A 13,826-nucleotide genomic window follows, 5' to 3' on the forward strand; every position below is an offset into this window, starting at 1 on the left:
GCTCAGAGTCAGCAGGCACACGGGAACCCGGAACCCTGTGTGCCGGGGAGGAATCCTGCAGTGGCCGGGGGGCTTGAGGCTGCTGCTTTGTCTCTTCGTCCAGAGCCTTATGTAAGAGCTTTTCTCGGGAAACAGGAAGTCCTGCTTGCCAAGTTCAGCACAGGGAGTAGTGCAGGCCTTATTCCAACACACCCGGCCCAGCCTTAACCCCAGAACTCAGCCAGTTTCTTGCTTCCGTGCCCCTGGTTCTCCTCCCCACCGAGCCCACCCCTCCTTTCCCACCTTCAGTCACCCCTAGTGAACTGCCCCAGTGATCTCTGCTGTGCCTGAGCCAGAGGGTCATCCACCCTCGCCCTGACCCTGGACACTGCCCAGCTTGGCCCCCCATCCTGCTCCTGGCACCATGCCCTCTAGCCAGCCAACCTTCCCTCCCCCAACCCTGGGGCCGCCCCAGGGTTCCTGCGCACTGGCTGTTCCTCCTGGGTGTCACTGGCAGCCCTGTCCTTCCTAGAGGGACTGGAACCTAATTCTCCTGAGGCTGAGGGAGGGTGGAGGGTCTCAAGGTAACACTGGCCCCACGATGGAGTGCCAGGAACATTAACAGTACCCTTAGCTTGCTTTCCTCCTCCCTCCTTTTTATTCTCAAGTTCCTTTTTATTTGTCCTTGCGTAACAACCTTCTTCCCTTCTGCCCCACTGCCCGTACCCCTACCCGCCCTGCCACCTCCTTGCTACCCCACTCTTGAAACCACAGCTGTTGGCAGGGTCCCCAGCTCATGCCAGCCTCATCTCCTTTCTTGCTAGCCCCCAAAGGGCCTCCAGGCAACATGGGGGGCCCGGTCAGAGAGCCAGCACTCTCAGTTGCCCTCTGGCTGAGTTGGGGGGCAGCTCTGGGGGCTGTGGCTTGTGCCATGGCTCTGCTGACCCAACAAACAGAGCTGCAGAGCCTCAGGAGAGAGGTGAGCCGGCTGCAGAGGACAGGAGGGCCCTCCCAGAAGGGGGAAGGGTATCCCTGGCAGAGTCTCCCGAAGCAGGTGAGTGAGGGGAGGAGGGTGTCTGGGAGAGGATGGTTGGCATGCGGGGTCGCTGGGCCTCCTGGTCTGCAAAGTTTCAAGGGGGTGCAAGAGAGGGTCTCCGGTTTGGAAGTCAGGGGCGCAGGGGCGCGGCCATTCCAGGAAAGGAAACTGTTAAAGGTTAATGCTTCTCATACCTAACAAATTCTGGAGGGCAGCCAGCACCAACACTCAGGGAGCTGGGAAAAGGTGCATGAGAGATTTGAGGCATTTCGGGGGCAGGGGAGGGCTGGGAAGGAAGGCTGGCTGGGACCCTTGCATCTTAACCTAACCTTGACCCTCTTTCCATGAGCAGAACTCCGATGCCCTGGAAGCCTGGGAGAATGGGGAGAGATCCCGGAAAAGGAGAGCAGTGCTCACCCAAAAACAGAAGAGTGAGGCTTCCAGGGTGCAGCAGGGGTGGGAGGTGATCAAGCAGCATGGGGATTGTAAGCCCGAGTCAGGGTGAGGGTGGAGGCTGCCAACAGCACAATGGGGGAAAGTGGACGTGGCTGAGATTCCCTCTTTCTCTCCTCAGAGCAGCACTCCATCCTGCACCTGGTTCCCATTAACGCCACCTCCAAGGGTGAGCACTATTTTAAATAATGGCTTTGGGGAGGGGCAATAACCAGGAACTCTGGGGCTGGCACTTGGGCTCAAGGGGTCCTTATAAGTGAAAGGGGAAGAACCAAAAAGCATCTGAGAGTGCCAAGAAGTCCTGAGCGACACACTTCTCACCTCCAGATGACTCCGATGTGACAGAGGTGATGTGGCAACCAGCTCTTAGGCGTGGGAGAGGCCTACAGGCCCAAGGATATGGTGTCCGAATCCGGGATGCTGGAGTTTATCTGCTGTATAGCCAGGTAACCCCAGCCACACTCTGAGCTTCACAGAGGGCCTCTTTGGCCCACTACTGAGCGTTCCTGACCCCTCTATTCATACCAAACCTAGCAGACCCTTCTTTCTTCCCTTGTTAGCGCTCCTGGGGCCTCCCAGAACTGAGCCAGGCCATCCTGTTTTCTTCAACATCTCCCTTCCCTGCCAGGTCCTGTTTCAAGACGTGACTTTCACCATGGGTCAGGTGGTGTCTCGAGAAGGCCAAGGAAGGCAGGAGACTCTATTCCGATGTATAAGAAGTATGCCCTCCCACCCGGACCGGGCCTACAACAGCTGCTATAGCGCAGGTGAGAGTCGTGTGGGCAACCGAAAGCAGGACATCTCTGACCCGGGGTAGCAGTGCAGGGAGCTACCGCTAGGAGGGAGGTTGGAAACCCAAACAGAGGCGGGTCTGAGGAGTGAAGTGCAGAATGCCGGGTTCTTACAGGAGGCAGAGGAACGGTGGAGCTGGAGAAGGCAGGGGAAATGGCATCTGGATGGCTGTGCTTCACTGCCAATCTACTTTCTCTCTTTTCTCAGGTGTCTTCCATTTACACCAAGGGGATATTCTGAGTGTCATAATTCCCCGGGCAAGGGCGAAACTTAACCTGTCTCCACATGGAACCTTCCTGGGGTTTGTGAAACTGTGATTGTGTTATTAAAAGTGGCTCCCAGCTTGGAAGACCAGGGTGGGTACATACTGGAGACAGCCAAGAGCTGAGTATACAAAGGAGAGGGAATGTGCAGGAACAGAGGCGTCTTCCTGGGTTTGGCTCCCCGTTCCTCACTTTTCCCTTTTCATTCCTACCCCCTAGACTTTGATTTTACGGATATCTTGCTTCTGTCCCCCATGGAGCTCCGAATTCTTGCGTGTGTGTAGATGAGGGGCGGGGGACGGGTGCCAGGCATTGTCCAGACCTGGTCGGGGCCCACTGGAAGCATCCAGAACAGCACCACCATCTAGCGGCCGCTCGAGGGAAGCACCCGCCGGTTGGCCGAAGTCCACGAAGCCGCCCTCTGCTAGGGAAAACCCCTGGTTCTCCATGCCACACCTCTCTCCAGGTGCCCTCTGCCTCTTCACCCCACAAGAAGTCTTATCCTACGCCCTTCTCTCCATCTATCGGACCCCAGTTTCCATCACTATCTCCAGAGATGTATCTATTATGCGCCCGTCTACAGGGGGTGCCCGACGACGACGACGGTGCCTTCGCAGTCAAATTACTCTAAGGGTCCCAAGGTTTGGCTTTCACGCGCTCCATTGCCCCGGCGTGGCAGGCCATTCCAAGGGCTGGAACTGGTGTCGGGGGAGCCTCGGATGTATCGTACGCCCTGGTGTTGGTGTTGCCTCACTCCTCTGAGCTCTTCTTTCTGATCAAGCCCTGCTTAAAGTTAAATAAAAGAGAATGAATGATACCCCGGCTCCATTTCCCCCACTGCCTCGCCTCAGCCCGGTCCTCTTAGGGGATCTCCCGCCCTCCTGGCTCTCCCGTGACGCGCCCCCCGCCGGATCAAGGTACTGGGGACGCCGCTAGGGTCAGGCTTGCGAGCGCGGAGAAGACGAGCGCGGCGCAAAAGAGAAAGTGGCGGGGCCGCCACGCGCGGCCGGGCGGCGGATGTGCGCAGGCGCAGCCTCGCGTAGCGCTCTGGGCGGGCCGGTCCCGTGGCGCCGGCGTCCTCGGGTAGGCGGGACTGCGCGCTTGGTGGCCGCGCCGACGCTCTTCGCCGGGTGTGACGTACTAATCGTGCGCCGCCGCTGCCGGTGGGCCCGGGGCTCGCGGGAGGGGAAGGAGGAGGGGGGGAGGAGTGGCGGCGGCGGTGGCGCTGGTGGTGGCGGTGGCGGTGGCGGAGGTGGAGGTAGAAGCTGAAGCAGAGCCAGAGGCGGCGCGGCGGGGTGCTCGGCGGCGCGGCACGCGGCCCAGAAGCGTTGGAATCCTGAATTGAGACGGCTGCGCCTAAAGACAGCAGGAGTGGCGGGGCCGCCGCCGTCGCCAGAGAGATGAGCCGGGAAGCTTGAGGCCGGAGACGCCCGCCCTCGGGCCCGTCCGCCCGGCTTCCCTGCTCCCGGTGAGGACGCCCCCTCCCCTCCCCCCAGCTCTGCCTTGGCCTCTCCCATTCCTGGGCCTCGCTTCCACCGAACCGGGGCCCAGAGGCCCGCAAAGGGGCTTCTTAAGGCCCGTGTGCGCCGAGCCATCCAAGCTCGTGGGACCAGACTGGTGCCGGGTTGCATTCTGGTCCCCGAGGATGAAGTAGGTGGGGGCTGGGCCGGCCTGGCTCGTGCGCTCCGTTCTGTCCCAGCGCCTTGATTCGGTTCTCTTTAAGTTTCCTTCGAAGTCCTTCCCCGTTTATTAGCCTCTGCCCCCGAGCCATATCCCTGGCATCTGCACCTGAGATGACCGCAGCCTTCCCATGCCCCCTGTTCATCCAGGGTGTTAGAGAACTGTCTCCCATTCCAGCCCACAGTTTCCACGTGCAAGTTGCATTCTCCTCAAGTACCACGGTTATCATGTCCCTGAGGAAAGAAATTACCCTTGTTGGGCCCTCAAAGGACAGCCCTGGTGGTATTAAAATAAAGACGCAGAACCTGGCAGTGCTATTGGGTTTGGCCTGGGGATCTTAGAAATAAGATCTCTGAGGCCTGCTGCTTAGCCATTTTCCCTTGTCTCTGGACTGGGGAGAGATGATGGCACAGACCCTAAAGGGCCCCTTGTGGACCGCGTTAACTGGGAGGATCTTAAGTTACGAGTTTTGCGTTTTTTCCTCTTTTCTTTATTTGCATCTGAATCCAGAGGAGGCATGGCCAGGAAGAGAGGCAGGATCTGCGGTGGGGTCATGCTTAGATTTTGATACCCTGATCTTTGTTTTTCAGGGTACTGGAAGATGAAAGAGACTATACAAGGGACCGGGTCCTGGGGGCCTGAGCCTCCTGGACCCGGCATACCCCCAGCTTACTCAAGTCCCAGACGGGAGCGTCTTCGTTGGCCCCCACCTCCCAAACCCCGACTCAAGTCAGGTGGAGGGTTTGGGCCAGATCCTGGGTCAGGGACCACAGTGCCAGCCAGACGCCTCCCTGTCCCCCGACCCTCTTTTGATGCCTCAGCAAGTGAAGAGGAGGAGGAAGAAGAGGAGGAGGAGGAGGATGAAGATGAAGAGGAGGAAGTGGCAGCTTGGAGGCTGCCCCCCAGATGGAGTCAGCTGGGAACCTCCCAGCGGCCCCGCCCTTCCCGCCCCACTCATCGAAAAACCTGCTCACAGCGCCGCCGTCGAGCCATGAGAGCCTTCCGGATGCTGCTCTACTCAAAAAGCACCTCGCTGACATTCCACTGGAAGCTTTGGGGGCGCCACCGGGGCCGGCGGCGGGGCCTTGCACACCCCAAGAACCATCTTTCACCCCAGGAAGGGGGTGCGACGCCACAGGTGCCATCCCCCTGTTGTCGTTTTGACTCCCCCCGGGGGCCACCTCCACCCCGGCTGGGTCTGCTAGGTGCTCTCATGGCTGAGGATGGGGTGAGACGGTCTCCACCAGTGCCCTCTGGGCCCCCCATGGAGGAAGATGGACTCAGGTGGACTCCAAAGTCTCCTCTGGACCCTGACTCGGGTAAGGTGGGAAAGGGGCGTGGGGTTGCAGGGGAGGGGTTAGGGAGGGATAAGAGCCTGGAGCACCAGGAGCCTGTTGCCATGGTGAGAGTTGGGCTTAAGGAAAGTAGGATGGCAGAGTGACGGCTCCAGAAGAGCTGCGAAATGTCTTCATTAAGCCCCACTTTGAGCAGAAAGTAAGCCTGGGAGGGAGCCTGGCAGTTTCCCAGGCAGAGCTAGGAAACAGATTCCCTAAGTAGGTATCCTGTGGTCTTGAGCGCAGATGAGAAAGGGAGATGTGGTTTAGAAAAATCCTGTCCACGCGAAATCCCTTGTTGGCCTCTCAGTATAAGAACCCCTGTGTCTACATCTCCAGAGGGTACCATTCCCATAGTGGTGGGATGGGATCTCTCCCAGTAGTGGAGTACATCATCTTACAGTTGTGAAAGAATATTTCCTTTTCGGAGAACTCCAGCCAAACAATTTCAGGCTCTCTAGGTCTTTATTACATATTCAAGTATTCATTGAGCCTTTACAATATGCTGGGTACTATGCTAGGTGTTTGGCATATAGTGGTGACAAATATCCCTGAAGTTTTCATTTCTAAATGCTAATCCTTTTTCTCTCTTCCTGTCTGTGAGTAGGAGCTCTCTCTCCGTCCCTGTAGAATCTCTTGGACGTGTTTATCTCATGCTTATGGGGTCCCCGTTTCTTGGGGTAGGATTGACATTGGTGGATTCTGCTTCAGTGTATCCTTCTTGCGGTCTTATTTGCATGCATGAGTCACCCGTGTGCATCCCATTGTCCTTTCCCCCAGGCCAGTCTCTCATGACCATTCCATTTCCCCTGCCCTATAGGCCTCCTTTCATGTACTCTGCCCAACGGTTTTGGGGGACCATCTGGGCCAGAAGGGGAGCGCAGCTTGGCACCCCCTGATGCCAGCATCCTCATCAGCAATGTGTGCAGCATCGGGGACCATGTGGCCCAGGAGCTTTTTCAGGGCTCAGATTTGGGCATGGCAGAAGAGGCAGAGAGGCCTGGGGAGAAAGCCGGCCAGCACAGCCCCCTGCGAGAGGAGCATGTGACCTGCGTACAGAGTAAGGCGCCCTTGAGCAACTAGCCTCTCTCCCTCCGCCGACTCCTAGAGTAGAGTCTGGAGGCCTCACCCCTCCTCTCTCCCTTTCCACCAGGCATCTTGGATGAATTCCTTCAAACGTATGGCAGCCTCATACCCCTCAGCACTGATGAGGTAGTAGAGAAGCTGGAGGACATTTTCCAGCAGGAGTTTTCCACCCCTTCCAGGTGAGGCTTGAAAGCCCTCCTTCAAAGGAGGGCTGGGGCCTCGGGGATGTGGAGAGAATACTGCTGCCTTTTCTCCCATAGGGCTGTAGTTGGGGAGGAGAAAGCTAGAGCTGAAGGGGAGGACTCTGCAGGCAGGTGCCAAGTCCTTGGAAGCTGATGGGAGAGTCTTTACCTGGGACCCTGAAATGTTCTACCTGAGTAGTCATGTTTTATCTTTCTGGGGAGCGGGCCTTTGGCAGGTCGTCAGAAGGACCCATCATGAGCCAGAAAAAAGGGGGTCAGTTAGAATTTGTATTCCAGGGAGTAGTAAGTATTTCAGTGTGCCCCAGCTGCATCATCTTTTGTGTGACTCCACCCTTGGCCTACTCAGGAAGGGCCTGGTGTTGCAGCTGATCCAGTCATACCAGCGGATGCCAGGCAATGCCATGGTGAGGGGCTTCCGAGTGGCCTATAAGCGGCATGTGCTGACCATGGATGACTTGGGGACCTTGTATGGACAGAACTGGCTCAATGACCAGGTGAGAAAGGGTAGAGAAACAGGCCTGAGAGGGGATTCAGGGAGCAGGGTGTCTGGGGCCCTCTGCATGGGGGAGCTCTGTACCCATGCCGCACCCTCCATGGCAAGCTGCCTCCCATCTTCTCCCCAGGTGATGAACATGTATGGAGACCTGGTCATGGACACAGTCCCTGAAAAGGTAGGCCCAACCAGATAGGTCAGTACCCAGAAGAACTTCTGCAGTTTTAAGCAGCTTTTTAAGCTCCTTTCATCTCTTTCATTTTACACAGAGAGGTTCTCTGTTTCAGGGAGAGAGGTGGTAGTGGTAGTGTATTAATTTCAAATCTGTAATCTTGACCCTGGATTTATCGGTTGTTTTCCTTTCTGCCAGTATTTAGTGTTTTTCGCTATCGCCAGCCCCAAGGATTGGGATGGGTTCCTATTGTAAAACAAGGTTTAAAAAAAAAAAAAAAAAAAAAAAGGCTGCCGGGCATGGTGGCTCATGCCTGTAATCCCAGCACTTTGGGAGGCCGAGGTGGGTGGATCACCTGAGGTCGGGAGTTCAAGACCAGCCTGACCAACATGGAGAAATCCCATCTCTACTAAAAATACAAAATTAGCTGGGCATGGTGGTGCATGCCTGTAATCCCAGTTACTCGGGAGGCTGAGGGAGGAGAACTGCTTGAACCCGGGAGACGGAGGTTGCGGTGAGTCGAGATCCACGCCATTGCACTCCCGCCTGGGCAACAAGAGTGGAATGCTGTCTCAAAAAAAAAAAAAAAAAAAAAAAAAAAAAAACAACTTTGGCTGGGTGCGGTGACTCATTCCTGTAATCCCAGCACTTTAGGAGGCCAAGGCGAGTGGATCACCTGAGGTCAGGAGTTCGAGACCAGCCTGGCCAACATGGTGAAACCCTGGCTCTACTAAAAATATAAAAATACAAAAAAGTTAGCTGGGCGTAGTGATGGGTAGCTGTAGTCCCAGCTACTCGGGAGGCTGAGGTGGGAGAATCGCTTGAACCCAGGAGGCGGAGGTTGCAGTGAGTTGAAATCATGCCACTGCACTCCAGCCTGGGCAACAGAGCAAGGCCCTGCCTAAAAAAAAAAAAAAAAAAAAAGCCTGGTTTGTTGACTCATACCTATAATCTCAATGCTCTGGAAGGCCGAGGCAGGCAGACAGACAGATTGAGGCCAGGAGTTTGAGACCAACCTGGGCAACATAGTGAGACCCTGTCTCTACCAAAAAAAAAAACAAAAACCCAGAATTTGTTTTTACTGTCAGTGGACTGAGGAGGGGAGACTTAGTGGGAGAATCTGAGGTCTTTTAATTCCATTGAGCTTTTTTGTGTCATTGGCACAGGTGCATTTCTTCAATAGTTTCTTCTATGATAAACTCCGTACCAAGGGTTATGATGGGGTGAAAAGGTGGACCAAAAACGTGAGTTTTGAATTCACATCTACTTGTGTAACGCCTTGCCTGTAAAGAATGAGAGTCTTGTTTTCTCTGAGCCCTTTCCCTGACGGTGTTCATTCAGTCTTTCAAAGATTAAACGTCTCGTGTGTGTGTAGGCACTAAGGATACAGTATTAAATAAGGAAAACCTGCCCTTGTGGAGTGAGAATAAAGTTAAATTGCAGCTAGTGATAAGTGCTGTGGGCAGATCAAAACAGAGTAATGTGAGGCTGGGCGCAGTGGCTCACGGCTGTAATCCCCAACACTTTGGGAGGCCAACGCAGGCGGATCACCTGAGGTCAGGAGTTCGAGACTAGCCTGGCCAACATTGAGAAACCCCATCTCTATTAAAAATACAAAAATTAGCCCTGTGTGATGGCAGGTGGCCTGTAAGCCCAGCTATTCCGGGAGGCTGAGGCAGCAGAATCGCATGAACCAGGGAGGCAGAGGTTGCAGTGAGCCGAGACCCCGCCATTGCACTCCAGCCTGGGCAACGAGCAAGACTCCATCTCAAAAAAAAAAAAAAAAAAAAAAACCACAGTAATGTCATAGCGTGGAAAGTGGGTACTTTAGATTGGGTGATCTAGGAAGGCCTCTCATAGCTGAGACTTGAAAGATGAGCAGCCAGCCATGTGCAGATCTGGGAATAGCAAGTACACAAGACCCATAGTGAAAAACCATGGCTGAGGAACAGAGGGCTTGTGGGGGTGACCTGTGTAGTTGGCGCAGAGTGAGCAAAGGGAGATCGATACAAAATTCGGTCAGAGAGTAGATCATCATGTAAGACATGTACGGTAGGCTGAGGAGGGGGGTTTTATTGCGCGTATACTGAGAAGCCATTGAGTTTTAAGCAGGCTGAGAAGTGCCTTCTGTTTTAAACTCCTGTTTCAATGATAGATTGAAAGGGGGGCAAGAATGGAAGCAGAAACAGAGCACAGTAGTCCAGGTGAGAAACTTGAACTGGAGTGCTAAAGGAAGAGAGAGAGAGTAGTTTTATGTAGGGTAAATTTTACGAGTAAAACCAGTAGGACTGACAGGCTCTGTGATACTGAGAGATACATATTTGGTCTCCTGACCAGGCTCCTGGCATTCAACTTCTAAAATCCTTGGAATCTCCAGTGATGTGTGTTTTTGTGTGCTGATGAGTTGATTCATGGCCAGCCCCTCTAGGTGGCTTCATGATTAGAGGGTTGGAATTTTCAGCCTCACCCCCACCAACTTCCTGGGAGGGGAAAGGGGCCAAAGGTTAAGGCAGTCACTGAGGATCAGTGATTTAATCAGTCATACCTAGTAGTGAAGCCTCCGTAAAAACCTGAAAGGGGCTGGGCACGGTGGCTCACGCCTGCAATCCCAGCACTTTGGGAGGCCGAGGCGGGCGGATCACAACAAGGTCAAGAGATTGAGACCAGCCTGGCCAACATGGTGAAACCCCACCACTACTAAAAATATGAAAATTAGCTGGGCGTGGTGGCGTGCGCCTGTAGTCTCCGGGAGGCTGAGGCAGGAGAATCGCTTGAATCCGGGAGGCAGAGGTTGCAGTGGGCCGAGATCGCGCCACTACACTCCACCCTGGGTGACAGAGTGAGCCTCTGTCTCAAAAAAGAAAAAACCCGAGAGGAGGAGTTTGGAGACATTCTAGACAGCTGAAGGCGTGGAGGCTCCCACAGGATGGCCCCCGGGCCTCTTCCCACTACCTTTCCCTGTGCATCTTTTCATCTGTACTCTTTGTATTACCCTTTGTAATAAACTGGTAAATGTGTTTCCATGAGTTCTGTGAGCTGCTCTAGCAAATTAATCAAATTCAAGGAGGGGGTCATGGGAACGCTGATCTAACCAGTTGGTGAGAAACAGATAAAACAACCTGGGGCTTAGGACTGGCATCAGAATTGGGGGCAGCCTTGTGAGACTGAGCCCTAAAACCTGTGACACATTATCTCCAGGTAGATAGTGTTGGAATTGAATTGGGGGATACCCAGCTGTGTCCACTGCAAAATTGCTTGCTTGGTTGTTGGTGGAGAGAAAGCCCCACACACTTCTTAGTGACCACAGGTTACAGAAGTATTTTGTGTTCTGAGAGTATAGTAGGAAAGAAGATTTGTTTTTTTGCCGGGTGCGGTGGCTCATGCCTGTAATCCCAGCACTTTGGGAGGCTGAGGCGGGCGGATCACGAGGTCAGGAGATCAAGACCATCCTGGCTAACACGGTGAAACCCCGTCTCTACTAAAAATACAAAAAATTAGCCGGGCGAGGTGGCGCATGTCTGTAGTCCAAGGTACTTGGGAGGCTGAGGCAGGAGAATGGTGTGAACCTGGGAGGTGGAGCTTGCAGTGAGGTGATATCGTGCCTGGGCGCGCTTTGGAGTGATACTGCACTCCAGCCTGGGCGACAGCGAGACTCCATCTCAAAAAAAAAAAAAGATTTGTTTTTTCCTCCACAGGTTGGATGTGGGAAATGAAGAAAAAGAAATGGAGGATGATGCCTAGGTTTTTGGCCTATGTAACGGGAAAAGTGGGAGAGGAACAGGTTGGGGGAGGAAAATCAAGAGTTCTTTTCTCTTCTGGTTTCCCTGCCCTCCCATTCAAAGGCCAGGAAATTTCTATAGCTAGGCAGGATGACTGGCTCCAGCATTGCTTAATTTCAGTCCTCAAATTCAAGAGCTTACACCCTCAGGGATCTTCTTCCAGTAGAGGAAAGGGTGGTGACATACAGTGAAAAACATGTTGGCCTTCTTCATACTGTGTTTGAGTCCCACTTCTGCCATTTCTTTCTTTTATGACCTTGTGCAAGTCACGACTTTCCAAGCTGCAATTTCCTCATGTTAGGTTGAATGTGAGAACTTCCCGGTAGGATTGTTAGGAGCATTAACTGAGTGTTTACTTTATGCTGTGTCTTGTTCTAAGTGTATGATGGGTAGTCACTAGTTTAATCCTCATATCAAATGGATGAGGTGTAGGTACTACTATTTACACTCTCTGACAGATAGGGAAACTGAAGTATAGAAGGTTATTAAGTAGGTTGCCCACAGTCATAAGCCAGTAAATGGAGGAGCTGTATTTGAATTCTGGCAGGCTCCAGAATCCTAGGCCTGGGTTCTTAGCTGCTAAGTGCTTCTCCCTTTAAAGTGTGAAAAGCACCTGCCCATCATGGGTTCTCAAGTGTTCGTTCTGATGTCATCTCCATTGTCCGACCTTCCTTCCTTACCCCGAAGAGCTGAAACATGCAGATTCTGAGCTTGCCCACAATCTAGGGCTTGGGTCTTCTGTTCTTTCACTTGGTTCCCTTACCTGTGTCTCTGTTCCTCTCTAGAACCTTCATGGCAAAAGGCAAGACTTCTGTGTGTTGTACCTGACCTGTGGCACTATCTCTTTAGGTGGACATCTTCAATAAGGAGCTACTGCTAATCCCCATCCACCTGGAGGTGCATTGGTCCCTCATCTCTGTTGATGTGAGGCGACGCACCATCACCTATTTTGACTCGCAGCGTACCCTAAACCGCCGCTGCCCTAAGGTTTGAGGGGGTAGGAGAGAGATGGGCAAAATGTGGGAGGTGCAGTGGCAAGGCACTGCAGGAAGAAGAGTGGGCTTTGGGTCTTTGAGGGGCGACCTGGGCATGGTGTCTGCCACCACTGTACCCACCATACTGTGTTCAGTTGAGAAACTTAGGGCATCACTTTCTCTTTTTCCCCATCCACATAGCATATTGCCAAGTATCTACAGGCAGAGGCGGTAAAGAAAGACCGACTGGATTTCCACCAGGGCTGGAAAGGTTACTTCAAAATGGTGAGTTTCCTGAGGGAGGGGTATAGGGTGTTGGTGGGGATAGTGGTAGAAGGCAGAAATTGAAGTCCTACCCCTGGGAGTCTCCATGTGAAGGGCCTGCTTTCTTTCTCTTCTCTAGAATGTGGCCAGGCAGAATAATGACAGTGACTGTGGTGCTTTTGTGTTGCAGGTAAGCAGATGATGGGGCCACCCCCTCTAGCTCTGAAGTCAGTTGGGTGAAAGGGTTGGGAGGCTGTTGTGCATCCCCTCATTTGGCTCATAGTCAGTTGTGGAGCAGGAAGGAATCTGTTTTAGAACACCAAAACACTGGCTTCACTGCTTCTCTTCTGGGCTTCTCCATCCCACATTGGGACTGGGTCTCTGGTCTTGGGCCTCTGGCCTTCGTAGAGCTCCCTGCTAACCTCCAACTCAGTGTATTTTCTCCATCTAAAACATTGTATCATGTACCAAGTAAGAACACTAGCTTTAGAGTCAGACTGTTTTTGAACCCCAGGCTATGGGACCCTGGCTCCCTTTGGGGATGTTCTCTGAAAGATGGAGACGCATCTCATATGAAATGTGTAGCACAGGTCCTGACACGGGGGGTTTCTCATGGCCTGCTTTGTTAACACCCAGTACTGCAAGCATCTGGCCCTGTCTCAGCCATTCAGCTTCACCCAGCAGGACATGCCCAAACTTCGTCGGCAGATCTACAAGGAGCTGTGTCACTGCAAACTCACTGTGTGAGCCTCGTACCCCAGACCCCAAGCCCATTAATGGGAAGGGGGACATGGGAGTCCCTTCCCAAGAAACTCCAGTTCCTTTCCTCTCTTGCCTCTTCCCACTCACTTCCCTTTGGTTTTTCATATTTAAATGTTTCAATTTCTGTATTTTTTTTTCTTTGAGAGAATACTTGTTGATTTCTGATGTGCAGAGGGTGGCTACAGAAAAGCCCCTTTCTTCCTCTGTTTGCAGGGGAGTGTGGCCTGGGTGGAGCAGTCATCCTCCCCCTTCCCCGTGCAGGGAGCAGGAAATCAGTGCTGGGGGTGGTGGGCGGGCAATAGGATCACTGCCTGCCAGATCTTCAAACTTTTTTTTATATATATATATATAAATGCCACGGTCCTGCTCTGGTCAATAAAGGATCCTTTGTTGATACGTAAGTGGTGGTCTTCCTTAAGGGGCCTCAAATTAGTGGATATGCTTAGCTCAGACCTTCCGGCCAGGCTCTTGAGACTAAAGGGTTCAGCTTTCCATCCCTGGCTCAGGCACTGCCAACACCTTGTCTTCATCACCCAAACAAATCCCCCAGATGGGA

General features: G+C 53.3%; 2 protein-coding genes across 5 annotated transcripts; both read left to right on the forward strand.

The window, feature by feature from the left end:
* Positions 1–485: 485 nt before the first annotated feature.
* Positions 486–3,340, forward strand: TNFSF13 (TNF superfamily member 13). 3 transcript variants are annotated; one of them, XM_032139309.2, is made up of 7 exons: positions 490–563; positions 804–1,033; positions 1,368–1,446; positions 1,590–1,637; positions 1,796–1,914; positions 2,097–2,235; positions 2,468–2,658. In XM_032139309.2, exons 2-7 carry the CDS (start codon positions 827–829, stop codon positions 2,575–2,577), a joined length of 702 nt encoding a protein of 233 aa, XP_031995200.1. In that variant the 5' UTR covers positions 490–563; positions 804–826; the 3' UTR covers positions 2,578–2,658. The 3 variants fall into 3 exon arrangements, with proteins under 3 accessions (XP_031995203.1, XP_031995202.1, XP_031995200.1); XM_032139312.2 differs by having other exon boundaries at positions 486–1,033; positions 2,468–3,340; XM_032139311.2 differs by lacking the exon at positions 1,368–1,446 and having other exon boundaries at positions 486–1,033; positions 1,595–1,637; positions 2,468–3,340.
* Positions 3,341–3,736: 396 nt separating this feature from the next.
* On the forward strand, positions 3,737–13,641 carry SENP3 (SUMO specific peptidase 3). 2 transcript variants are annotated; one of them, XM_032139315.2, is made up of 11 exons: positions 3,738–3,991; positions 4,794–5,522; positions 6,358–6,597; positions 6,691–6,802; positions 7,173–7,320; positions 7,450–7,497; positions 8,658–8,735; positions 12,120–12,257; positions 12,446–12,529; positions 12,648–12,698; positions 13,145–13,640. In XM_032139315.2, exons 2-11 carry the CDS (start codon positions 4,805–4,807, stop codon positions 13,253–13,255), a joined length of 1,728 nt encoding a protein of 575 aa, XP_031995206.1. In that variant the 5' UTR covers positions 3,738–3,991; positions 4,794–4,804; the 3' UTR covers positions 13,256–13,640. The 2 variants fall into 2 exon arrangements, with proteins under 2 accessions (XP_058286946.1, XP_031995206.1); XM_058430963.1 differs by lacking the exon at positions 7,450–7,497 and having other exon boundaries at positions 3,737–3,991; positions 13,145–13,641.
* Positions 13,642–13,826: the final 185 nt, after the last annotated feature.

Source organism: Hylobates moloch, unplaced genomic scaffold (genome assembly GCF_009828535.3).
Source record: "Hylobates moloch isolate HMO894 unplaced genomic scaffold, HMol_V3 SCAFFOLD_19, whole genome shotgun sequence".
NCBI classification, from domain to species: Eukaryota; Metazoa; Chordata; class Mammalia; order Primates; family Hylobatidae; genus Hylobates; species Hylobates moloch.